Genomic DNA, 27939 nt, shown 5'->3' with positions numbered 1-27939 from the left:
AAATGCTTTGTCGGCCATTTTTACTGAGGGTAAGACTGCATTCTGCTTTAGAAAACACGTACGTTGTGTTTATGTCGTAAATAACTAATATAAGATGACGTAATTAGTAAGGAAGTACTGGCAACTCTAATGTGACGGGGTTAGCAGGATAATACGTCATCATAAGTGGACTCGGGCGCCGCCGGAAGATTTTATGACCCCAATTTACTTCCATATATGGAGCGAGCACGTCATGTGACCTGCTCTCCTGTGCAGCATTGGAAGAAAATGTGCTATGTATAGAAAAGGCAAAGTTTTCCTGCCTGCAGCCGCCACTAGGGGGCGGTAACTGCACACGTAATTATCCCTTTACAGGCGAGGCCAATTTTCTTTTTTTGTATTTTCGTTTTTTTCTTCCAAGAGCCATAACTTTTTAGATTTTTTTTGTCAATATAGATGTATCAGGACTTGTTTTTTTTGCTTGGACAAGTTGTTATTTTTTATGACACCATTCATTTTACCATAAAAATGGGGAAAAAAATTCCACGTGGAAAAAAAAGGCAATTCCCAATTCTCCAGGTCCGTACAATAACGGTGATCACAAACTTATATATATATATTTTAACAACGAAGAAAAAATGTGTCGCCTTTTTCCGAGACTTGTAACTTTTTTATTAAAACCATTTTCAAGTTTCTACGACATTTTGATCTTTTTTTTTTTTAATACTTTTTTTTTCTTCGGAAAGGAGATGCAGTGAGCAAAAAACCTTAAATTTTCATTTTTTTATTCTTTACGATATTAAGTAATTTTATATTTTGATACATCTGACTTTTATAGAATTAGCGATACTCAATATGTTTGATCCTATATTTTTTATATTTCTTCACATTTAGAGAGAACCCGTCACCAGATTGTGAGGGACCAGTCTTTGCGCTTATTTTATTTCGGTAGCTCCTCTGAGTTTACCGCTTTTTTTCTTTTTTTTTAAATCCCCCATGTGGTTCCAGATATGTGGCCCTTTTTATTTAGTGCTATCTTCTTTATATATTTCTTTTTACACAGGGGGCGTGGCTTATACAGAGAGGCCTAAAGACACGCCCCATAGAATCCTGTGAGCCACGCCCCCTTGTAAAAATCATAAAAATCGGTACTGAATAAAAAGGCCCCAATATTTCCATAATATGGGGGGGGGGGCGCAACTAAGAGCAAAAACTAGATGCTCTTAGTGGTTTGTCCCCTTTAAATTGGGAAGAGCTGATTATTATTATTGTAGCGCCATTTATTCCATGGTGCTTTACATGTCATTAGAATGTTTACGGTTTTATTTTTGTAATATATTTACTTTTTTTTTCCTCCATACTGTATTTTTCAGTCCCTATGGAGGAATTAAACCTGCGATCGCTTGTACTGTGTACTGTAATTCTCCAGTATTGCAGTATGTAATGATAGTCATGGTCTCTTATGAAGACCATCCTATGGCTGGGCTTTATGAGGGTGCTAGATGATGGCGATGGGGGGCTTTCAGCAGGCCACTGGAAGTCGTGGCAAACCATCGGCACCCCACAATCTCATCATAAGGGCGCTGAGCGCTGCTGCACTCTGATTTCTGCTGCGGATTTGCAGGGTGCTTTGCTGCAGGTCCAAGCATAGTTTGGAAAAGCAATGGCAGCCGCTTTGTGCCCGGAGATCGCAGCAAAATCTGTCTGAGCATTCCAGGGTGTGAACGTACGTCCCTCTGTCTGTGTGATTAGTACCATACAGATTAGGTGGTGCCGCTTGTTTGAGGAGTCGTGATGTGTCGGACCGCTTGGTGCCTTCTGTTTGCCTCTTGCTGCCTCCTTTGCTCAGACTGACGTTCCGATCCTTCATCCAAAATGGCTGCTGCAGTCATAAAGGGAACACAGTGGTAATAGTACTACATAGTGGTAAGTCTGAACTGCCCCAATGCAGGGAAGACATGGTTCAGACTTCGTGCTCCCCCTGGCAGCAGCCATTGTGAATTTAGAAGGAGAGGAAGAGCCAAACCATGGACACCATGTAGGGTGACTATACATGATAAATGTGCAATCACTTTTAAAGGGGTTATCTAGGACTATTTATTTTTTTTACTACAGACCTATGAACAAACAGGCAGGTACTGGGTATAAACCGTCCTGTTGTGATCAGCGCAGATCTCTGCCGGCATAGAGAAGGCACAGACGGCTCCTGCCGGTGATTCTGCGGCCTCCGCTGACATCATGTCAATTGAGTAGCGGCTTCTTCTCTGCTCTGTCAGTGCTGCTTGCCTGGTGGCGTCATGCTGATTGACAGCCGGCTTCCTACTGCCTAAGTGCAGGGAGAAAGCTGTCAATCAGCATGACGTCGCCAGAGCAGTGTGGAAGAAGAAGAGCTGCTTTGTTGATGTGGAGCAGCTACATTTCTGGCTCCGCTCTGTGACCCCTGTGAGCCGGGTAGAACAGGCAGATAGTTACCTCTGTTACCCACAGCCTTCCTGGTAGTTTTTAGGCCCATAATAAAAAAAAAATTGTCCGGGATAAGCCTTTTATGTTAAAAAAAAAAGTATTCCGATAAGAACCCATTTTTTAAACTTCATGATCCATCAATAGGCAGGTCTTAAATAGCAAGTTAGATGAGGTCCAACCTCGGTGTACCCTAGATTGCAGTTTTTGTTGGGGAGCAGGTTGAGCATGCGCCGTCCACCCTTAGATGGACCAATAACAGGTGAATGGAAGCAACACATTTATTTCCGATACTCCCAATCATCTCTATGGAAATGGACTGCACAAAGTCGTCAGTAGAGAATGGGTATTTGGCATGTGGGGGTGACACAGGTCAGACCCTAACTGATCTTGCTTTTATGGTCTGTCTGAAAATCCTCTTTTTACAGCCAAATCTAAAACAGATGCGCTACAGAGTCTCAGACAAATGGTGGCCAGTCTTGTTGAAATATTTGCTGTTTATCCTAAATGTATCGCAGTAACATCCGCTCTTATTTCCCAGCAGAGGAAGAATGAAGCAGCTGATATCCTCCTGTCTTATTGGTAAAGGACCAAGTAATGACTAGATGAGAGCGGGCGTCATGGTGCAGGGCAGCTTTATTGCTCTAGCTTGTATATGGACACTATATGGAGTCTACTGTCTGTCCGGGGATCAGAACATCAGCCCAAAGAACAGCAAGACGCCATTCATCATTACCGCGCTGAACAGCAGTGAATCCTGCGGAATAAAGGTGCGAGTATCCTCTCTGGGTTTATGGAGCGCATCGCTGGATGATGATCTAGGTGCGTCCGTTTCTTTGCTCTGTGTTCTTTAGCCTGTGTTCACACATAGATACAAATTCATTATTGATTTCCCATTAATTTGTATTGAGTGTTTTCGGATCATTTTTTTCCTGTAGTTTCTGCATCAGAATCTGTCTGTAAAAGACGTCGTTTGCACATAGCCCTCTAGATTCCCATAATTAGGAATTTGCATTTCCTCTTTGCAGCTAAATTACCGATTGACTCAATCAGAGGAAATTATGTAAGAAAAGTAAAAGACTGCGTCTTCTCTGGTGTCTACCCAACTCCATTCATGTCAGATGTGCGCCTTGTGGCAGTCTCGGAGGTAAGCGACCATCCTGTAAGTAGAAATCGCACTTGTTCCCTCTGAGCGTCATTTTTCTAGTTTACACAACATTGAAATCACTTTGTAAATTACAGGCTGCGTTATAGTCCAGAGCTGCGGTCCCAGTCCTACAGCTGAAATGTGATTGTCTGCAGGGTAGTACAAAGTAAGGGTGCTGTCACTCGGCCTTACCGGAACGCAGAGGACGGACTGGCCGGCGGCTCTCCCCACCCAAGCGTGACGGCTTCATGTATTTTTATGCAGCTGTCATGCTCAAGTATGGGAAGCTGCCGGCCAGTCCGAGCGTGACGTTCCTCTCTTGCCTGACCCTGTCCTTACCAACATGATGTCAACCATAGAACAATGTTCACAAATGGACGAACCCTCTTTAAAGAGCATTCCACCCCCATTATTAAACTGCCCCTGGGGCTAAAAAAGTGGCATCTAGGATATCTACTAGTGATGAACAAACGTGCTCGATTAAGGTGTTATCTGAGCATGCTCGGGTGCTAACCAAGTGTCTTCGGGGTCCTTGAATAATATGTTCGAGTCCCCGCAGCTGTTCGATAGCCACAACACGTGGGGATTTCCTGTTTGTTAGACAATCCCGGCATGTATTGTGGCTGTCGAACAGCCGCAAGACAGGCAGCCGCCGGAACTCGAGTATATTTTTTGAGCACACCGAAGACATCGATGAGCACCTGAGCATGCTCAGATAACACCTGATTCGATCACTTTCGCTCATCACTAATACCCACTAAGGTATGTGAATGTGGAAGTCTTCAGGATTATAGACGGTTGCCCAATTTATTAGAACAGTCACCATGTAGCTACATTTTTGTGGTCAGTGCAGGAGAATTGTACAACTACTATTATGTATTCCTGCAAAAACAGCCGGAACCACAGATCGCCAGACTTTTTTGCACTTCAGACCACCCGTTTTTTCATGAAGGATTCCTTGACCGGACCCATGCTGGTATATCTTGCATGATATGTTGGGAAGCCTGGCAGTAAGTGTTCAGTTTCCCTGCAGCGCCTTTCAGAGGAACGGTGAAGCATTACACACGTGATTGGCTTGTCTGTGTAATGCAGGACAGAGCCAGACCTCCAGCACAAGAGGTGGTCTTTGCAGCCATTATACACTTTTTTTCTCTGCCAATAAATGAGGATCTCCTTCATCAAACGAGTTATCGCAACATGGGTAAAATTGCAAAGTTCTTGTAAAAATGTATTTTTCATCTCCGTTCTCAAGAACTGAGGGATTTTTGAATTCTGTAGTTTATTGCTCATCGCCTAGGTTTCCGGCCACCTCTGCAGTCCATCACCGGTGGCCGATCTCCTGGGCGAGCTTCCAAACTCAGAGTGGATTGTTATTTTTCAGGATGTGCTGGAGAATCTGCTGGATCTGGACACGTCTGTTACCAACACAAATGATTTCCTAGAGTTTGTTAGTGGACGTAAATCAATTTCCGGATTTGTCCCTCTGGCGCACAGATACGGGGGCCACCAGGTGACTATACATCGCCATATGGGAATTTATAGACCTAGATGTATGATGTCCTTATTAAAATTATTAATGCAGACATGGTAAATTATTGCAGATTGCTTTTCATTTTATTTTTTCAATGTTTTTTTTTGCTCTGTTCACTTTTAGTTTGGTGTCTGGGCCGGCCAGCTGGGAGATGGCAGAGCACATTTAATTGCCACTTACATCAACAGGTAGCGTACAATTACATGTCTGATAAAATCACAGTCTCTTTAATTTATGAAGGCGCATTAGTGTAAATTATACAGCGCCACAACTGTGCCAGGTCGTGTCTGGTATTGCGGTTCTGCTCCAATAAAGGGATTAGGACCACACACAACCTGCAGTATTGTTTTTGAGAGAAAGCAGTTATGTTTTTCCAATCCTGTAAAATTAAAGGGAACCTGTCAGCAGGATTGTGCACAGTAACCTACAGACAGTGTCAGGTTGGCGCCGTTATACTGATTACAATGATTCCTGGTGATAAAATCTGTCTTGTGGTTGTTGTGTAATCTTTATTTTCAGTTTTGTGTTATGATATGCCCGTGCTCCGGGGCGGCCTGTGGGGGTCTTCATGTGGTGCTCTGATCAGGTATTCATATTGCAGACTGCTGACAGGTCACAGATCCCTCACTGTCCTGCCCCCTAGTTTACAGAATGAATATTATATATACGCATACTAAAAAAACAAACCTTCTGCATGCAAGCGCCAGCCGTGGCATACCGTGTACCGGAGACTAGCCATCGCGAGTGAAACAAATGCTCCAGCTAGGGGTAATTGAGGAGTCCCAGAGTGACTGGGCTAGCCCATTGTGCTAATCCCAAAGCCAAACAGATCATTACGGTTCTGTAATGATTTCCTTAAATTGAATGAAGTGTCGAAGTTCGGCCTTTATCCAATGCCCCGTTCACGTTGCGGTTTTATTTGCACCCTTACATGAGGCTCCGTGACAATGTCATGCTATGTCGTGTAGTTCCGAGAATACATCCGTATTAAAGGGAACCTGTCAGCAGATTTTGCCGCTATAAGCTGCGGCCACCACCTTTCAGGGCTTATCTTCAGCATTCAAAAATGCTGTAGATAAGTCCCCAGTCCAACATGAAAGAGAAGAAAAATAAGTTTTATTATACTCACCTGGGGGGTGTTTCTGTGCGGTCCGGTCCTATGGGTGTCGCAGGTCCGGTCCGGCGCCTCCCATATTCTTGTGATGCAGCCTTCCTACATCTTCATTGCTCCCCGGCATTGGCGCTCCTGTGCAGGCGCACTTCTCTGCCCTGTTGAGGGCAGAGTAAAGCACTGGTGTGCGCAGGCGCTGGGAAAGGTCAGAGAGGCCCAGCGCCTGCACACTGCAGGTGCTGGGCCTCTCCAGACCTGGGGTTCAGGTCTGGAGATTGGGCTGCCCATGACAGGGTTTTGATGTGGCAATCTCTTAATTTTTGCCTGAGCTGTATCTGTTATCTATCTATCTGTTATCTATGGGCCACTAAACTGCACGTGGATCCTTATCTTTTTGGATCTATTACAAGGTTTGATACATGCCTGGGAGGCTTTGGCACCCAGGTTGCACCTTTTGTTTTTTCTATCTGCTATCTATCTATATATTATCTATCTATGTATCTATCCAACTATTTAAGCTTTTTTTTGGCAGGTATGGAGAAAGATGGGAACTTCAGTTAAAAGGATCAGGAAATACCCCGTATTCTAGGTAATGCTCTTCTATTCTGTGTTTCTTCTATTGTTACGTTCCCTTAGGTTTGCATTACTCATTGGTTATGAGCATAGCTGCCGCTCTGTTCTAGAAAAACGGAACCCAATGGACCCACAAAACAAAAAAACACACCAGTAATTCTAGGTTATTGGATTGTCCACTTTTATCAAGTCATATGAAATCGTTTCCAACTGATTTTGAATTATATGGAGGACAGCCATTATGGACATCACTCGCAGGATGGTAGCAACCCAGCTTTCTTAGGCCATGTTCACACGTTCAGTATTTGGTCAGTATTTTACATCAGTATTTGTAAGCCTAAACCAGGAGTGGGTGATAAATACAGAAGTGGTGCATATGTTTCTATTATACTTTTCCTCCGATTGTGTCACTCCTGGTTTTGGCTTACAAATACTGATGTAAAATACTGACCAAATACTGAGCGTGTGAACGTGGCCTTAGGCTCCTTATCGTGTCTGCATCTGTCTAGTATAGTACTGGCATAGTACTCTGGCAGAGCTAGGTGAATTGTAGTAATGGCCATACTGGTTGTCATCCAGTTTTGATTTTTTTTTATAGGAAATGTGTCATTCTAAAATGGCATACTGTTGAAATCAAGTTTTTCGCGTTAAATGTGTTTCTTTTAAATGCTTTGATTTTTTTTTTAATTTTTTTTGAACATATCACAATCTGAGCTACCAAAAAGAGAGCGAAATCTTGCAATGTTCACACTGACCAATGGACTTTTTTAAGACTCTAATGTTATGTTCTTTCAGGAAACTGACATGTACATTAGCAGCAATAGACCCACTCCAACCCTATCTTCTGTATCGAAGCATCTAATGTGCGTGTGCTCAGGTCATTGGGAAGGGAGGAAGACAGATCGGTTACTGTGATTGGTGGATCCTGTGTTATGAGCTGTACATAGTGGTGTTACCTGTCATTGCAATTCTGCCACTGATGATAATGAGGCTTCTGAAAAGTTTTTTGTAAAGAGCAAAAATGATCAATGTAACATAACCCTAAGTGTCCAGTGTGAAAATCGCAAGATTTTTTTTTTTTTTTTTTTAAATACAGATCGTAATATGAAAAAAAAAATATTGCCAACATTTTGTAAAAAAAAACCTCTAATACAAAACCTGATAAATAAAATAGGTAATTTCCTGATGATTCACTTTTCCTATCTTAGAAATTTACTGCATGTCTGCAGGATAGCTGCTTCTGTGACTTCCATAGATGTCAATGGCGAGAAGCGCAGAAGTGTCCGTGCCCCCTCTCCATTCAGTCACCGCTTGGATGCAGGGACCAGCAGCAGGACAAGGGTTGGGGGCTTACTTTCTGGACATAGGGTCAGGTCCACATCTATCAGATATTTGGAATTCCCACTTTAGCATCCAATCAGATATCTAAGAAAAGCCAATACCCGGATCTTGGTCTGATTTTAGACGTATTTCTGCATTTATAAAATCTGTATATCTCTATACATCGCCATGGAGTCATTTCTGCAGTGTTTGCTCGAGTTTTTTCTCAAGACCCATTCAGATGAATTGGATGACCAGAGAAATCTGTGCAACAATTCTGCCACTTGTACGTATACCCAGAGGGGAGTTCAGACATGGCAGATTTTTTTTTTCCGACACAGATTTTCTCCCAAATCTGATGCAAAAGTTGTCTCATAAAATTCATGTCCTTAAAAATGGAGCAGAAAATTATTCTTTTTTTGAACATCCCATCCACTTATTGGGGCTTGCACTGCACGGTACTGTACATTTTGGATGGAGGATCTTCTCTGAAATTCTTCAATAAGTCTGTCGTGCCTAAATATTCCTTATTTTATGTCGTTCCAGAAGGGGAGATGGGAGAGCCGTGCTCCGCTCCTCCGTACGAGAGTTCCTGTGCAGCGAGGCTATGCATCACCTGGGCATTCCCACCAGCAGAGCCGCCAGGTAGACGCTGACATTTACATTCTGTGTGCCTTATGGATGAATCAATGATTTTTCATTTATGACATTTCTTACATTCAACATGAAGACCTAGCAGCAGCTATATCGTGGGAACCAGCAATATTAAAGGCCTCCATGCACGTCAGACTAAAGTCGGCCCAATGAGGGTCTCCTCACTGTCCCCGGTCAGATTGTGTTGGGGGAGTAGAGGCCTCTTAAAAGAAGTTAAAAGAAAAAAGTGACAAAATATGGAACATATACACAGCAAATGGATTTGACATTGCTGCGCATATCCTCATCATTTTGAATCTTTTTTGAGAGCTTTTTCAGGCAGGTATGGGGGATAGTCCACCTGAAAAAGCGGCCGTGTGCACAGACACCCAACACTGACTTTTATATGCAATACCCATGTTATAGTGGTGATGAGGATAACTTCTAATAAGTTACTTCTTAGTAATTTACAACAAGGTCATGTTCACAAGTTGCACCTTTAATGTGTTTTCTTTCAGCGTTTTTTATGAAAATTAAAAGCAGCATTTCACACTGCCAGCAAAATCGTAGAAATCTCATGCACACAATTGTTTTGTTTTTTTCCTGAATGAATTGGAAAACTTTTTTTTTAAATGCAATGCAATTAAAGATTTTGCAGTGCTTTTGGTGAACAAAGCTAACTTTATTAAACCTGTACTGTAGTCAAAATGTGTAATCTGCACAAAAAAGAGGCAAAAAACCACAGTGAAAACGTTGAAAAATGGGTATTTGAACACTGCTTTTTTTTTACTGAGAAGTCAGAATGCCAGCCTGTGCCAACGACAGTCCCCCCTCCCTGCTTCCCTGCTCTCCACAATGCCCTTCCATCGTAAAATAAAACAATTCCATAGATGGCTATGATATAAAGTGATACAGCAGCTTATTGATCTGGAATTGATCAGATCGTTTTTTTCTTCTGTTTATCAGTCTGGTTGTAAGCGATGATGCGGTCTGGAGAGATCAGTTCTACAATGGAAATGTTAAGAAAGAGCGGGGTATGTGCTGTAATAAGGTGGTCGAAGATGAGTCTATGTGCTGCTCATATCATCTTGAAGACTGGAGTAAAAGTTTCACCAAATTTTAAGTCTTAAATCTCCTTTCCTTTTTATTTTTTAAGATCCCATGAAATGCAGTTTGCAATCTGCTCTGTTTTTTTTTTATCGCGTAGGCCTAGCTCTATTCTCTACAAGTACTAGATGCTGAATATCAGTTCTGTGTCCAGAACAATGTTCCTAGCTCTCAGGTATAAGCACAGCTTCAGTTATAGACGTATTTCTCCTTCCAAAGCCATTGAAGAGTTCTTATCTTTTGTGAGAACTGACGATGTGATGCTTGGGAGTGTGTGATTCCTTTTTTTCCCCTATAACCTGTTGTAAATTCTCATAAATCGTTACATTTGTGCACAACCTAGATGACTTCTCCCACCTCCCTTTTCACACTGCCTTGTGCATGCTTTCCTCCCTATTCACAGCCTTGTCATCTGCTTACTCTGATAACTTGGATGCTTTCCTCCCTATCCACAGCCTTGTCTTCTGCTTACTCTGTTAACTGGATGCTTTCCTCCCTATCCACAGCCTTGTCATCTGCTTACTCTGTTAACTTGGATGCTTTCCTCCCTATCCACACCCTTGTCATCTGCTTACTCTGATAACTTGGTTGCTTTACTCCCTATCCACAGCCTTGTCATCTGCTTACTCTGATAACTTGGATGTTTTCCTCCCTATCCACACCCTTGTCATCTGCTTACTCTGATAACTTGGATGCTTTCCTCCCTATCCACAGCCTTGTCATCTGCTTACTCTGATAACTTGGATGCTTTCCTCCCTATCCACAGCCTTGTCATCTGCTTACTCTGATAACTTGGATGCTTTCCTCCCTATCCACAGCCTTGTCATCTGTTTACTCTGATAACTTGGATACTTTTCTCCTTCTTTATACTCTAATCTAGGAACATGTATTACAATGCCTGTGCTGATTGGCTGTGCACTACACCCCTTTATTAGCGCCCCTCTATACTACAATCACGGTACATTACTTTTTGTACTATATCCCTCTTTAACTGCACGGGATGAACTGCTTCTTCTGAACAAAGATATAAAAACTGCAAAGGCCCAGGATATAAAAAGTTACATTAATTCAAAGAAGAATAGTGGTTGCATAGTGAATATTCCATATCCTCTTCCTGTGTAGGGGCAGTGGTATTGCGAGTTGCCAAATCTTGGTTTCGTATTGGTTCTCTTGAAATTTTGACTAATTCTGGAGAATTTCACTTGTTAAGGTAAGAAGAATACTGAAAAGACTTTTTACTAAATATTTCTTTAATTTCACACAGATCTGTAGGCAGTAAATCCCATAGCAGTAGTGAGTAATTATGCTTTCTTTCCATATTTCTTTCCATCTATCTTTTTTCTCTTTCTCTCTTTTTCTCCCTTTCTCTTTTTCTTTCTCCTTTTCTTTCTCTCTATGTTTTTCTTTCTTTTTCTTTCTTTCTTTCTTTCTTTCTTTCTTTCTTTCTTTCTTTCTTTCTTTCTTTCTTTCTTTCTTTCTTTCTTTCTTTTTTCTCTGTTTTCTCTCTGCTTTTCTTTCTTTTTCTCTCTTTCTCTTTCTTTTTTCTTTCTCTCTCTCTTTCTCTCTCTGTTTTTCTCTCTCTTCCTCTCTTTCCATCCCTCTTTTTTCTTTCTTCTTTTCAAACCCCTTTAAACATTCATTGAATACATGTATATTTGAGCCTCTTGTTACACATTTATTGCTAATGCGATTATGCTAGATGGGAAATACTTGCATTAGCTGAATGTTATTCTATGTACATTTATACCGCTGCCTGTTATGCATTTTGTTTTTCTAGGGAATTAGTGGATTTTATCATTACCGAACACTTTCCAGCCATTATCCAGACAGATCCTGATAGGACTCTGGTGAGACCAGACCCACGTATAATAATTATTATTATGTAAAGCAATAATCAGCTCTCTGACGATGCCGCGAATAGAATGATGCACGATTGCTATGTATGTGACAGTGTACAGTAGGAAGCCATGATGGGGGTATTGCTCTCGCCCCTTCTAACAGCTCCTTGGTCCGGGTTAGGATCTTGGCACCTCTAACAATTTTAAATATGATGGTCTATCTATTGATTAGGAATCATGTGAAAGTTGACGAACCAATTTGTCAAATCTAGAAGGGTTAAGAAAATAAAAATGTGTCCACATTGGTGAACTATTCTGTGTATATATAAGGGTAAGGCCAAGTGAAGCTGCTTGCAGACAGCAGAGCTGTGACTGCAGTGCAGGTGAAAACTGCTCTAGTGGGTTTTATCCGCGAATCCGTGTTTTCCAAAACGATTGTTAATGACCGCATGATTTTGCAGGTAAACAGTTATTGCCCAGTATTCGTAGAATACAACAGTTGACTAAGAGTCTAAACAAGACCAAATAGCTGTACACTGGTGATCGCAATGATCCCTTCGCCGCCAAAGCAGGTGGAATTGTGCATTATAAAGAGCTATTGGCCAGCAAAGAGCCCAATATACTGTACCGGGACAGTGGTCCTCTGCTGTCTTAGTCCACTACTGACCAAGCGGTTGTGTGTGCAAAAATTGCCCTCCTTCAGGTGAATTGTGGCCTTTGGAGATGTTTAGTGTACCAAATAGCTATCGGTAGAAAAGTATCCTTCACAGGTCTGTAATTATTGTCTGGGGTGCCTACAGTATTTATGGATACCCAGGTTGTAACAGAACTTATCTTTGCAGGCTTTCTTCAATATAGTAGTGTCTCAGACGGCAGATATGATTGCACGGTGGATGGCCATAGGTTTTGCACATGGTAAGTCTACACGAAAACTACAGTATAGTCCAGCTACTGATTGCCTGTAGGGCTCAGCTTGCTTTACAATGTCACGCAAGTCTTGGGGGACAAGACGCCAACATTGGTTTAATGGCGCTGGTACAGGAGGTGAGTATAGGGTATTTTTATTTTTCAAGGGGTGATATAGTATTTAACAAGGAGTTCTCGTAGTATTGGGCGTCAAACAGATGACAGAGGAACCCGGCCTTTTATTATTCATTTTATTATTATTTATATATAGAGAGAGCACTATTGATTCCATGGTGCTGTACATGAGAAGGGGTTACATACAAAATATAAATATAGTTTACAGTGAACAAACTAACAATGACAGACTGGTACAGAAAGGAGAGGTTCCGCCCTTGTGGGCCCACAGACTACAGGAAAAGGTGGAAGGAGCCAGTAGAGTAGGGGGTCGTGGCAGCGCTGGAACTGGTGAGGTGATAGCGGTGTCATTGCAGTCTGAAAGCTTTCTTGAAGAGATGGGTTTTCAAGTTCTATCTTAAAGTTCGAAGTGTGAGGGATAATCAGATCTGTTGATTCACAGAATTCCAGAGGATGGGGGATACTCGAGAGAAGTCTTGGAGGCGATTGAGTGAGGAAAATAGGAGTGTGGAGGAGAAAAGGAGGTCTTGAGGTTGCGTGGTGGAAGATATCGGGAAATTAGTTCGGAGGTATACAAAGGACACAGATTATGGACGGCTTTGTAGGTCAGCTTGAGTAGTTTGGACTTGATACATTGGAGAATTGGAAGCCATTGAAGGGATATGCAGAGGGGAGAAGCAGAGGAGTAGCGTGGAGAGAGGTTGATTAGTCAGGTAGCAAAGTTAAGGAGGTACTGGAGAGGTGCGAGTGTGTTAACAGAGAGGCCACAGAGTAGGATGTTACAGCAGTCTAGGTAGGAAATGATAAGGGCATGTACTAACATTTTGTGAATAAGAATGTTTTAAGGCGCTTCCTTCAGAGGATCCTTAACCCAACTTAGAATGAGAGGGTTATATATCCAAAGAACTATGTATCTCTGATGTTGAATCAGATGATATTTTATTGGCTATGTGCAGCAAATAAAAAAACTTTATAAAAGAAAAACTTATTAAAAAACACAACGCTTTTCGGCCATGTAGGCCTTCATTAGTAGATTTGGGGTTGAGGAAAGGACGGATTCTCTAAATATTTGGAGGTGGCACAAGGTGGCAAGGGCTTGGATGTGTGGTTTGAAGGACGAGGCAGAGTGGAGAGTAACTCTGAAGCACCCGATTTCTGGTACTATGGAAAGGGTGATGTCATTAATCGTGATAGATCGGGTAGTGGGGTGTTAGGTGAGATGGAGGAAAGATGATGAGTTCCGTTTTGTCCGTATTGAAAATTAGGAAGCAAAAGGAGAAAAAGGAGGATATGACTGATAGACACTCTGGGATTCTAGACAGCATAGAGGTGACGTCTGGGTCAGAGAGGTAGACCTGAGTGTCATCAGCGTATGGGTGGTAATGGAAGCCATGGGACTTTGGCCAGGGACAACTCAAAAAAGGGAGTAGGAGAGAAGAGTAGGGGTCCCATGACAGAGTCTTGACTGTCACCAACAAAGAGAGGGTGGGATGAGTAGGTAATGTTGGTGTGTGAGCACTAAATGTGCAGTTGGAGAGGTGTATGAGGAGATCCAGGAGAGGGCGAGGTCTTTGACGCCAAAGGAAGAGAGGCTTTCTAGTCGGAGGGAGTGGTCAACTGTGTCAAAAGCAGAGGACAGGTTTAGAAGGAGGAGTATACAGAATTACCTACCTTGAAGGAAAGGTACCAGAAGTTAACAATAGGTTAAAGAGATGGGTTAGGGCCAGGATAAGTGTGTTGGTGAGGCTGGGGAGGTGGGATGGGATTGAGTCTAGTGCACAAGCGGTAAGGTACGATTTGGAGAGGAGATAAGTGAGCGCTCCTTCAGTGATGGTGGGGAGGAAGGTTATGGGGGAGGTGCAGTGGTAAGTTATACATAGGGGTTGTAGTAAATATGCAGTAAAGACTTGTCTTGTTTGGTTAATCATATGTTTGAAATGTGCGCCAAAGTCTCCTGCAGAGATGAGTGACGTTGGAGGGTGCAGTGATGGGCAGAGGGGTCAGTGATGGGCAGAGGAGAGCGTTAAAAGTGTTGAATAACTGTTTGAAGTTGTGGGATAAAGAGGATATGAGGGTTGTGAAGTAGGTCTGTTTAGCAGAGGTGAGAGCTGACTTGAATTTGAAAGTTGCTTTTTTGAGTGCGGTGAAGTCTTCTGGCGAGTGTGTTTTCTTCCAGCGCCGCTCCTCAACCGTGGATGCTTAGCATAGCTTTTTAGTGAGGTTGTTGTGCCAGGGTTGTCTATTGATTCATCGCACTCTGCTATGCATGAGAGGGGGAACAAGTTAATGGCTAACGCAAGTGTGGCATTGTAGAAGACAGAGGCACTGTCTGGGTCGTGGAGTGAAGATATGGAGAACAGCGGTAGAATAGAGTCAGAAAATGTGTGGATGTCTAAATGTGCGATGCTTATGACGTGACGTTTTAGTTGCTGTACATGAAGGCAGGTGAGGAGGACTGGGGTGAGAATGTGAGTAGATGGTGGTCAGAGGGAGAGATGAGGTTATGAAGTTAGATAGGGAGCAGATGCAGGTGAAGATAAGGTCTAATGTATGTCTGTCTGTGTGGGTGACTGTAGTGGACCACTGAGTAAGACCAAAGGATGAAGCGAGCGACAGGTGTATGAAGGTTACCAACTGGCAGGTGTCAGTGAGGATGTTGAAGACGCTCATGATGATGGTGGTAATTAGTGATGAGCGAGTGTACTCGTTGCTCGGGTTTTCCTGAGTATGCTCTGGTGTCCTCCGAGTATTATGGCGTGCTCGGAGATTTAGTTTTTGTCGACACAGCTTCATGATTTGCAGCTACTAGACAGCATGAATACATGTGAGGATTCCCTAACAAACAGGCAACCCCCACATGTATTCAGGCTGTCCAGGAGCTGCAATTCATGCAGCTGTGTCGACAAAAACTAAATCTCCGAGCACACCAAAATACTCGGAGGACACCAGAGCATACTTATTATACTCGCTCATCACCAGTGGGAATGTCAGCAGAGAGAAAGTGTAGAAGCCAGATGGAAGAACTAAAGGCAGCGTCCGGGCCCAAGGGTCAGTATATGATGGCCACTTGTGTAGGTTAGAGGGAGAGTAGATGCGGACCGAATGCACTTCAACAGTAGGGAGGATGAGGGAGGGTAGAGGTGGGATGGGGTTGAAGGTGCAGTTGTTATAAAGGAGAAGACCCACTCCACCACCATGTCTATTGCCACGGCAAGTTGTGTGGGTAAATTGAAGGCCACCATAACACAGAGCAGCCAGGGAGGCTGTATCAGCGGGCATCAGCTATGTTTTGATGAGGCCCAGAAAAGATTGTGAGACGTTGTGGCCGTTACTATTCAACTTCTATATTGGGATCTTGACTTACTGCGGGGTCCACAGGGTTGGGTCCACCGACTGGCTGCTGGCCAGAGGAGCAAGACTGAGGCCAGGTCAGGATAAAGATCAGGAGAGGCACCAGGTGTAAACCAAGTAATAAATGGCAACTCCTTGGCTCACCAGTGTACCTGTTTGTACCGACCCTGCACTGTTCAGCGATTTTGGCCCCAACATCACCTCTATCACCAGCGCCTATCGCAAGATGAATAACGCGGTGCCTGGAACACAGAAGTTGCCGGACGAGGTTTGGGTAGAGATGTAGTGCTATACAAATTTGGTGTCTCTGTAATGATACTAACCTGAAGAATCATGTTGTCAGGTCTGTTTTAATGCACATTGAATGATATAAATATGAAACTCAAAAAACAATGGCAACTTCACCATTTCACTCCCATTTTTCAGTACATTGTATGATAAAGTGAGTGATGTAATTCAAAATTAAAAGTTGCCTCTCAATAAGAAAAAAAACACTTGTAAATCTGCGTTCACGGAAAAGTAAAAAAAACTAAATTATGGATTTTGAAGCAAGGGAAAAAATGCAAAGATTGGCTCAGGCGGGAAGGGGTTAAGTTGAGTTTGCTAAGGTACTTGTGAATGCTATTATCAGAGGAGACCATGAGTTCAGGAAAGATGTCTGCTGTCATAACCATGTGCACAAAATAGAAGAAACAAAACCTACAGATGTAGAAAACGCCAAACGGAGGCAGTAAGAGTATGCTGCTGGGTGAGCGCGGCTGCTGCACAGCTCAGGCAATAAATGGTGCACTGCACAGATACTTGGCCTCATCTCTATGATCAGGAGGTAAATAATGGTTTTTGATAATGTGAATGTGGCTGATACATTCCTTTTTAAAAGAATTTTACTCCATAATATTTTCTGGCATGGTGTAAGTTTTTACGTTTTACACTGAAGATGATAGAAAAAAGCCACAATGCTTTATACAGAGGGTGTTATATTCTTCATGGCCAACACATATCATAAATTTACTAATGCGTACACTCCTCATACGGGAACCACGTGCTGTAGAGGATTCAGGCTGAGCGATCTCAGAGACGGACTGCCGGGGCTTCCATGTCTCATCATTTGTCCAGCTGATGTAGCCTGCCTGTGATTGCTGCTCTGAAGCTCTCTCCATCACAGCGCGTCTGATCGGTGTTATCTTGTCCTGCGCTCAGTATGGATGTGAGACACTGTGACCTTCCTTCCAAATCCTTATCTCTGCTTTCATGTAGCTTAGTGCTTGTCACACATTTCTATAGACACAGCAGAGCGTGTAATCATTACAAATTATTTATTTCCTTCTTTTTGCTTCTATAGCGCCGATATATTCTGCAGCGATTTACAAAGACTTAAATACACAGGGGCCGCAATCATAGGAAGTATTAAATAGGGAGAAGAACGTACAAACCAACAAAATTTACACCCAAGACCCTGGTGTTGCATTAACTCCCAAGACACGTTTTGGCACAAATGTACATTAAGTTGTCCACATTTTCAAGGTCTTTTTCTTTTTCTCAGCCTGTATCACACCTCCATCCTTATGACTGACATCTTTATATTCTCGCCTGTTGCTTGTGCATTCCCACGTGTCTATAGGCCACCAACGTGCACAGTAGTTTTGCGGAAACCAGGATTGTGTTCCATTGCGCATCCGCCAGTAAATGGTGATCATTGCAGGCGCAAAATTCTGATTGCAAATCTACCTCATACACAAGAACTCTCCGCCAGACTTTCCTGTGTTCTGTATGAAAGAGTCACTGCCAAAGGACCCTGGCAGCGGCTTATCTTGTGGACAATAAAAGGATGGGCTGTCGAAAATTCGATGTTCCAGATCTTTCCTTCCCCTGGTATCATCTGTCGGACGGACATCCACATTCATATTAGACTGTTGGTGGATCCCGCCAATATTAGTGGGTTTGGCCAACTTTAATATAATGTGTATTGGGGTCTGGCCACCTTCACACGCTCAGTATTTGGTCAGTATTTTGCAACAGTATTTCTAAGCCAAAGTCGGGAGTGGAACAAGTGGAGAAAAAGTATAATACAAACACATCACCACTTCTGCCTTTTTTAACCCCTCCTGGTTTTGGCTTACAAATACTGGTGTAACATGCTGAACAAATACTGAACATGTGAACGTGACCTCTTAGTGAGTCACAAGCCTTTGTATCATCTATGATAATTACCTAGTAAAGTTGGTTGATTCACAGGACCCAGTCCATTGCCAGTAATCTGTGGCCTCTTATAAAAAGAAGAGCCGCGGATGCTGTCAGGTAAGAAGCGGTTCTCCCCCTCCTGCCATCGAGTAAGAGGCGGTTCTCCCGCTCCTGCCGTCAGGTAAGAGGCGGTTCTCCCGTTCCTGCCGTCGGGTAATAGGCGGTTCTTCCACTTCTGCTGTCAGGTAAGAGGCTGTTCTCCTGCTCCTGCCGTCAGGTAAGAGGCGGTTCTCCCGCTCCTGCCGTCGGGTAAGAGGCGGTTCTCCCGCTCCTGCCATCGGGTAAGAGGCGGATCTCCCGCTCCTGCCATCGAGTAAGAGGCGGTTCTCTCTCTCCTGCCGTTGGGTAAGAGGCAGATCTCCTGCCGTCGGGTAAGAGGTGGTTCTCCCGCTCCTGCTGTCAGGCAAGAGGCAGTTCTCCCGCTCCTGCTGTCAGGTAAGAGGCGGTTCTCCTGCTCCTGCCATCGGGTGAGAGGCGGTTCTCCCGCTCCTGCCGTCAGGTAAGAGGCGGTTCTCCCGTTCCTGCCGTCGGGTAATAGGCGGTTCTTCCACTTCTGCTGTCAGGTAAGAGGCGGTTCTCCCGCTCCTGCCGTCAGGCAAGAGGCGGTTCTCCCGCTCCTGCTGTCAGGTAAGAGGCGGTTCTCCCGTTCCTGCCGTCGGGTAATAGGCGGTTCTTCCACTTCTGCTGTCAGGTAAGAGGCGGTTCTCCCGCGCCTGCCATCGGGTAAGAGGCGGTTCTCCCATTCCTGCCGTCGGGTAATAGGCGGTTCTTCCACTTCTGCTGTCAGGTAAGAGGCGGTTCTCCCACTCTTGCCGTCAGGTAAGAGGCGGTTCTTCCGCTCCTGCCATCGGGTAAGAGGCGGTTCTCCCGGTCCTGCCGTCGGGTAAGAGGCGGTTCTTCCACTTCCGCTGTCAGGTAAGAGGCGGTTCTCCCACTACCGTTGTCACAGATTACTGATGTGGCTGATGGACTGGGTCCTGCGGATCGACTCTAATACCTACCCAATTTTAAGACACTGGACATTTATAATTTCAGTACCTGAAGTTTCCCATTTTCTTATTGCAGGTGTGTGCAATACTGATAACTTCAGCCTCCTGTCGATCACTATTGATTATGGCCCTTTTGGTTTCATGGAAAGTTATAATCCTGGTGAGTCTCCACTGCCCACATATACTGATCCTCTGTTCTTCGTTGTGGAAGGATGTGTTGTGTATGCCTAGGAGCAAGGGCAGATTTACTAATCCTGTGCAATGCTTAAGGCCCCGTCTCACTTAGCGACGCTAAAGCGATCCCGACAACGATACGACCTGTCAGGGATAGTTGCTGCGTCGCTATGTAGTCGCTGGTGAGATGTCAAACAGTGAGATCTTCCCAACGATCGCTGCTGCGATCTCACTGTTTGACATCTCACCAGCGACCTGTAGCGACCTGTACAACGATGTCACATGGGAGCTATTATGACGATTCAGTGTCTGAGTCGTCAACGAGGTCATTGGTAAGGTGTCAAACACAGCGATGTGTGCTACCCAGCGGGACATCAACGATCAAAAAAAGGTCCAGGCCATTCCGACATGACCAGCGATCTCACAGCAGGGGCCTGATCGCTGGTACGTGTCACACATAGCGAGATCGCACTGAGGTCGCTGTTGCATCACAAAACTTGTGACTCAGCAGCGATCTCGCTAGCGATCTCGCTTAGTGAGACGGGGGCTTTAGACTAGACAGACTTAATATGTGCCTCCTTTGATGCCTTTGTCTAACTTTATATCACCTTTTGGATGGCTCACCCTTTTCACACCTACATTTTGGGCCTTTTGTGTTTCATGGAGGGGCATTTTAAGCCTTTCCTTTTCAACAAAGTCAGGCCCACTTTTCGAGTGAGCAGTGAATAGTGTTTAAGACCCGTTATAAATGGGTCTTAAATTAGATGCACCAAAATCTAGGTTATTCTACGCCAAAGTTGAGGTGAACTGAGACTAGTGAATCTGCCCTATCGAGCTGGTCACGGAATTTACAGATGTCTAATGCTGAGGCTACACAGCAACTTTGGCCATGACATCAACCAAAGTTCTCCAGGTGTTTCTGCTACAATGCAGCGCAATATGGAGTCTCTTCCTACAGGTTCATTCAGGCGTCCAAACAAATCGGTCCGAGATTGGACCGCAATGTCTGGACGGACCGTGGGTCTCCTGACCCGAGTGTGACAGCTTCATGGCCATATATGAAGCTGTTATGCTCGGGTCAGGAGACCGGCGGTCTGATCTTGGACCGATTTGTATGATGTCTGAATGTTCCCTGGCCCTGAGAGCAAGGTTCAAAAAAATCTGATGCGGTTGAACTTCTTGCACCTTGCTTGCCGCAGATGCAATACCCTCGGTCTAGCAATGTGCCCCCATTGACCTGTATTGTGCTGCGGTCCAGCAACGGCACCATGCAAATTCTGGACCGCTCGACAGGTGTCAAAGCCACCTTGTAGCCCCAGGCTTAATTGCACAGTGCTGGACCTAAGATGGAACCAACAAAACTTGCTGATCAGAGTAGTATGGTTACCCTTGCCAATCCTGAGAATAAAGCGACTCAACACTGTTTTAGCGCTACTGTCCTGTCCTTCTCAAGATCATTTTGGGGGTGTCATATGTCGGACCCCCGACAATTACAAAGAAATGGCATACCATAGTGTAACTTAATTTATTTGTACACTTCATAATACACAACGGTTGACCCTTCATCTTGTTTGCAGCAGTCTCTTCTGTGCAGATCAGAAACGCGCGCTGGGTACCTTGCCCCCCAGCACAGAAGGATTTAGCATATTTTACAAAGAAAATAAATGTTCCAGATGATAGATGAGCATTATGTGCCTGCCACGACTTACACAGATTACTCTGGTTAGCATAACAGGGAACGTTTATCATGTACCACTAACAATCATTTGCGTTACCGTTCGTGTCTGCGAGGAGGAGGACGGCGGAGAGCATCTGGAAAGCTGTAGCCTCTCCTGCGAAAATAAATACCCTATAGCTTGCAGCGCTGGAAACCGGGAGACTTCGGTTCCTTCTAAGTTTCTCATGCAGTTACCGAGCCAGAAATAAGGTCCATTGTTGAAATGGTTGCAATTATTATTTATTTTAATTAACTTCTTTTTTTTTAGTTCCTTGGTAATTTGCGCTCTGTTTTCTTTAAATAGATTACGTTCCAAACACATCTGACGATGAAGGGAGGTACGGGATCGGGAACCAGGCCAACGCTGGAATGTTTAATCTGAACAAGCTGCTTGTAGCTTTAGGCCCCATGATGGACACAAGGCAAAAACACATGTGAGCAATCCCCCCCGGTGTCAGGACCCCCCAATCCAGTCTCCCCCCCAGGATGCATCCATACTGGTCTTGTGGCATCGGAGACTGCTGCTGACGGGTGTGAACGTCCTGTCACCCTCCTTTGATCATGTTGATCCTACCGATGACCGATGGAATTAGGTGTTTATTTTTTACAAATGAAAACTGACCCGTTTTTTAAAGAGCGACATGGCAGCCTGCTGGAGGCAGAACAAGCATGTGACGCTAAATGCCGATTAACGTCTATAGGTGCCATCCCAGGGTGTGCGTATGGACTTATGATCCATTGGTGCGCTTGTATTATAATGGTCATTGTCATGGTGCAGCAGATCACCAGCAGTGGTGTGCGGCGCGCTCCATCCAGGCTGTTGTACGCCATGCTGGGTTAGGAGACTCGGCACTCTAAATGAAAACCGGCTGCCCAAACCTTCATATGGACCCACGGTCCTGGGCTTAGTTAGTTCCTGATGGTCTGTTAATGATTCCGATATATCTGGATGCCTTTTTGATCTCCTCTCATTTTGTCTGCTGCCCACCCTGACCACTACTTACTGTACATATATACGAGGGTCATAATGGGCAGACCACCTGCTAATCAGGTATCCTAACAATGTGATAATCAGCCCTAAGGGTTTGTTTGTAGTCTGTAACCATGGAGACCCATTAGTCTGCATCAGAGCTGCATGCCCAAAACGATATGATTTATTTATGATGTATTTTACCTTTATTGGTGCAGTAAAAAGGTGACAAAACAGTAAACACTTGCATCACTGCCAACTTACTGACCGTTACACTTTCATTTCAGAGCCTCCACAATACTTGCAGGGTTCTCGGACCTGTATTACCAGAGGTATGTCATAATTCGGAATATTAACTCTTTATGTTCCCATACAAACCCATTTCATGTTCTTCTCCTTGATTACAGATTCACAGAGCTTTTTAGGGCCAAACTGGGATTTGTGGGTGCAAAGGACGAAGACTTGACCTTGATTGTGACTTTTCTTACCGTATGTGATACTCGGCACATAATGGGTAAATTGGCTGTTCAGATTGGATCACGTATTAGATTAAATATATTTATGTATTTTTATCCTATAGATGATGGAAGACACAAAGGCTGATTTTACAATGTCATTTCGCCAACTGAGTGAGATAACAGACTACCAGCTATGGAATACCACTATCCCGGAGGTATCGGTATAGTTAAAGGGTTTTTTGGGACGTAGATACCGATGAACTATCCTTATTATTGGAGTCAGCTGCGGGTCAGTACATTAAAAGGGCACCTTCATGGATTACATAGACACAGTACCAAGCAAAGCAGTACCAAGCAGTACCTACAACTGCACCCCTGTCATTCTCCCGATCAGTGAGGTTCTCGGGAATTGGTTGCCCACCGACCTAATATTGATATTGATAATATTAATATGTAACTAAGTTGTATTAGAAGGGTCTTATGACAATAATCTGATCACAAAGTTTTTTGTTTTTTTTTTATTTGCGTCTCGCCAACTTTTTGTTTTTATGTTTTTGCTTCTTGTTACAGGAATACTGGGCACTTCATGACATCAGCCAACATGTGGAATTCGCAGCATGGGTCACTGCATACTCACAGAGATTAAAAAGGTAAAAAGTATAAAAATCTGAATATTTACACTTTTAGGCCTCATTCAGACGTCCGTTTTTGTCGTACAAGTGCTGTCCGTGGTTTTCACGGATAGCACATATGCATTTGATATTCTATGAGGTTGTGCACATGTCCGATTTTTTTTTTTTCTCCTTGGATCGAATGTCCATATTTGATCTGTACGTCGGATCAAAATCAGCAATGCAAGTCTATGTGTCCGTGAAACAAATCAGACTGCACTTATCCTCCTAGCGTCCATCGCAGTGTCTCCATCATTGTACTGGTCTCCATTATTTAGCTGCAGTGATGAGATCCCTGCAGCCAGTCAGTGAGCCACTCAGACCCGCCGAAACATGTGCACAAAATCCCAACATCTGCATTGTTATTACGTTAATGGCTTGTGACGGGGCCGGGGCTCGAGCATTTCCAGATGCTTTGCCTCCAGTAACCACAGGGATCAGCAATAGATGCCATCTATTATACGGAGCTGGGGTCTTGTACAGATCCGGTAAGATAACACAAGGGTTCTCGGAAGATGTGTATATTTTTATGTTCATGGTACAATCTTAGAAAATATACAGGAGCATGAAAGATGACGACACGGAAGCTGCTACTGTAAGTGCACAGACTCCGGGGGAATCATGTCTGCCCAGTGCTACAGAATAGACTCCGCCCACCAAATAGGCCACACCCTAAACCATGTATGGGAAGGCACACAAAGACCATAAATAAGTGGGGCCACTATGATTTTATTTTTCTGTTTAGTATTGGTTCTTTTGTTATTTTATAGCAATTCTTTTATTTTACCCAATTTTTTCCAATTTCGGAGAACCCCTTTAAAATGTCTCTCGGCAATGATCCCTCAGTCTGCAGCATATAATGAATTCTTCCTATTGTTTACTGTTGTTTTTTCTAAATTACTTAGTTATCTCGATGACTCGGACTCTAAGAGAAGACAACGGATGAAAGGTAAGATCTGTGAGTGACCTGGTGGAACAGTGGTTTCTATGTGACCATGTCTTGTCATTGCCTTTGTACCGGTTTCTTGCTGCTGGCATGTAGTATCACAGTCACATGAACGGCACATGGCCATGATGTGACCGTGGGGATCGCCCTGTTCTAGCGGACGTCGGGGTCTCACTAATGGGCCATACAGTGGCACTTCCCTGGGCTGTCACTGACAATAAGCATCATTTGTTTCCAGCTACAAACCCGAGATACATATTACGGAACTGGATGGCAGAGTCTGCAGTCCGCAAGGCACAAAACAATGACTTCTCAGAGGTTCGTTTCAGATTTTATTTCTTTGTTTCTTCCTTTAGTTTTTCCTTTCCTTTATCTCTTCAGTTTTCCCTTTTTTGTCCCTTACTTTATTTTATTTTTATTTATTTGTTGTCTCCTTCCTTTTTGCTTCATCCTTTTTTCTTCCTTCTTTTTTTTTCTTGCTTCCTTTTTTCTTCTTACCTTCTTTCTTCCTTTTTTTTTCTTTGCCCCATTTCTTTCTTCCTTCTTTTTGTCTTTCTTTTTTTCCCCTTTTGGTCCCTTCCTTCATTTCTTTCTTCCCTTTTTCCTACCTTTTTCTTGTTTTCTTCTTCCCTCGTTTTTTCTTTTATTATTCCTTCCTTTGTGTTTTCATTCTTTCTTCCTTTTGCTCCTTTCATTATTTTGTTTGTTGTTGCTCACTTTTTATTTTTACCTTCTTTATTCCTTCTTGTTTTATTTTTTCTTTTCCCCTTTATTTCTTCCTTTTTTCTTGCTTTTTTCTTTCCTCGTTTTCTCTATTTTCTATTCCTTCCTTCCTTTATTTTTTCTTTCTTCCTGTTAATCCTGTCATTCGTCCTTTTCTTCCCTTTCCTTTCTGTCCTGTTGGAGCACAGATACACAGGCTAGGGTGCCATATTTTTGGAACTGGTGTCTCTATTTGCTAGAAATAAGAATTCACATGAAAATTAATATTTCAGCTATACGTTTTGGGAATGTGTTTCCTTGAATAATGTGTGGGCATACTGAGCACATAAACCCCAGTGTATAGGCTACATTCTGTATACTAAGCGAAAATAGAATGCAATAACCACAGCTTAGAAGGGTCTTATATGATGAAATTGATAAAATTATGGAAATTCCCACCAGAAAGAAATCTAAAGCTTACAACTGTCTGAATGGGTTTAATTCATGTGGACAAATCTGCTTTGCATAAACTTTGACCAAACTATTGACTCTGACTCTGACTCTGACATAGGTTCACCGTCTGCAGAAAGTGTTAAAACGACCTTTCGAAATACAGAAAATGGCTGAAATGGCTGGATACTCCCAAAAAACTCCAGAATGGGCCAAAGATTTGAAAGTCAGCTGCTCATCCTGATATGGGCCGACCTGTGGATGTAAGAATCAGCCATAAAAAATCTTGTCTATATGATAAATGTCCCATTGGTATAAATAATAATCCCCTTGTTGTGTCATGCTTGTGTCCCGTGCACGGCCTATGCAGAGGCGGCAGTGACGCTCTCTGTCCATGCAGGTATTAAAAGAAAAGAAAATGTATTTATTATATATATTTCCATATTTCCTATGGAATATTTTTACTTAGGACTTGAGGATACAATGGCGCCCAGTGTAGAATCCCTGGCTCCATCACAACGGACCACACTCGGATCAGAAACAATTCACTGAAAAAAATGAGTAAAATCCAATAACAGATATGAGTATAAATATGTGCTATAATTTATGATTATGGTCAATGTGAGCAACAGTGGCTCTTCTTCCTTGACCAGCGCTTTTCTTGGTGGAATTAGTAAAAAGTCGCAAATTTTATTGCATCTAAGGCACGCTCCAAAATTACCAACTATTCCGGACCAGAAAAAAATGGCATAAAATGTTTGATAAATGCCTTCCCGCAGATTTGCCTGTGCAGGCAGCTTGCAGCAGATGAATCTCATTTGCCCCTGGCTCCAGACCAGCAATCAGTATGTTTTTGCAGCTTAAGGGAGCATTCAGATATCAGATTTTCACCAACGAGTGCTGCGTTCTTCAAAATAATCAGCCTTTGTTTCTCGTACGTGAAAAAAAAAAAAGGATGTCAGAATGAGCCCTAATGCTAGATCGACACCGTGAATTTGAAGTTTTCTCAGTGCCGCTGTTCCATCTTGGCGCTATAGAAGTGAATGGGGTCGCATTGCAAAACCTACACTACTGCAACCATGGCAAACAAGACCTATATAATTCAATAAAGTCTGATTTTTTGCAAATTACTGGCGGCGCTCATGCAGATGTCACAATGTGGCCCCATTCACTTCTATAGCGCCACAATGTAGCAGCGGCACTGAGCAAACTTCAGACACGCAACGGCTGTCACAGCCAAAATCGGCGTGTAGATTAGCCTAAAAGGAGTCTCGATAAGACAGCACCCCACCATATGCCCATCCTGGAAATAACAGAAGGAGGGTCCTCCACTCATTGCCCCATGAATGCAGCCCTCTGTTAGACCTCACCCAACCATATATTACCTGGTTGGCCATTATTTCAGTGGCTGGCGTACTACAGTTCTTCTGCAGAGCCCTCCATGGGTGCAATGTGTGGGTTAGGCATGGGGCTCAGGAATAGCCATGGTTAGACAACCCAATGCACGCTCTCCAACACCTTGTGCACCTGGATGTGACTGGTAATATTGAGATGATAACAACATGTACCATGTCTAATTCATGCTGCCTGTGACTTTATGCATCCAGTGTTCATTTTCGGTTTGCGGACCACTTACTGTATCGGCTGCTAATCGTCACTTTTCATTTGATTTCGGGCAATGCCCATGAGTTTTTTCCCCATCTTTCCCAGAAGATTTTTATTTTTATTGGAAATTCTACTGATCTATAATTGCTGCCATTAATAATGTGCCAAGCGCAGCTGCCTGACTAGGTCTGTGCTCATTTGGAGCAGGTGGTCATTGTCGGTAACGCCGGCCCCTCCTGCCTGTAGCGGTAGCATAGCGAATGCATTGTTTGCCAGCATCTTTTCTGGACAGATTGCCTTCACCTAGGGTTGTGTGCGCAGAGAACGCTCACTTTACATTTGGCAGCTCATTTTCCATTAAGTTATGAGAGTCTGTGGAATTTTAAGTGTTTCCTATTAAGCGTAGCATTACAATTCTGTTCACTTTTACAACATGATTATACACAGTTATAGCCAGAAGTTTACATACACTATATAAAAAGACATACCGTATGTTTCGGATTATAAGATGCTCCGGATTATAAGACGCACCCCAAATTTTGAGGAGAAAAATATATTTTTCTTTAAATAAAATGGTGGTGCTTCTTATAATCCATGTGTTTTATTGCTTACCGGGGTGGTGGCTGCGGTGAAGTGGGGTTGCTGCTGGAGGAGGCAGGAGTGGGGTGATGCTGCAGGCTGGGATGAGGGGGTGTTCCGATGTGTGGTGCTCCGCTGCGGGGGTCTCCGGTGCCGCTGCGGGGGTCTCTATAAAATTTTCACGGAGTCCACCGCACAGGAAACCATGGAACTGTGGGGAGCTCTCGCCTTTCACAAAATGTCGGCAGAGCCCCCCGCAGCACCGAAGACCGCCGCACAGCACCGGAGACACCTGCACATTACCATCGGGCACTCGCAGCACCGCCGGACACCCCCTCATCCCCCG

At 43.7% G+C, this 27939-nt stretch overlaps 1 protein-coding gene across 1 annotated transcript; it reads left to right on the top strand.

Moving 5' to 3' along the window:
• Window positions 1-4: 4 nt before the first annotated feature.
• On the top strand, window positions 5-25997 carry LOC143781696 (protein nucleotidyltransferase YdiU-like). Its single transcript, XM_077268426.1, has 20 exons — window positions 5-29; window positions 2984-3261; window positions 3468-3586; window positions 4968-5096; window positions 5241-5305; window positions 6761-6817; window positions 8668-8766; window positions 9721-9788; window positions 10984-11071; window positions 11639-11708; window positions 12542-12614; window positions 19398-19481; window positions 21517-21646; window positions 22470-22514; window positions 22590-22671; window positions 22763-22855; window positions 23211-23290; window positions 24217-24260; window positions 24496-24575; window positions 25531-25997. Exons 2-20 carry the CDS (start codon window positions 3045-3047, stop codon window positions 25651-25653), a joined length of 1746 nt encoding a protein of 581 aa, XP_077124541.1. The 5' UTR covers window positions 5-29; window positions 2984-3044; the 3' UTR covers window positions 25654-25997.
• Window positions 25998-27939: the final 1942 nt, after the last annotated feature.

Source organism: Ranitomeya variabilis, chromosome 6 (assembly GCF_051348905.1).
Source record: "Ranitomeya variabilis isolate aRanVar5 chromosome 6, aRanVar5.hap1, whole genome shotgun sequence".
In the NCBI taxonomy this organism is placed as follows: Eukaryota; Metazoa; Chordata; class Amphibia; order Anura; family Dendrobatidae; genus Ranitomeya; species Ranitomeya variabilis.
This window is presented reverse-complemented; position numbering and strand designations above follow the sequence as displayed.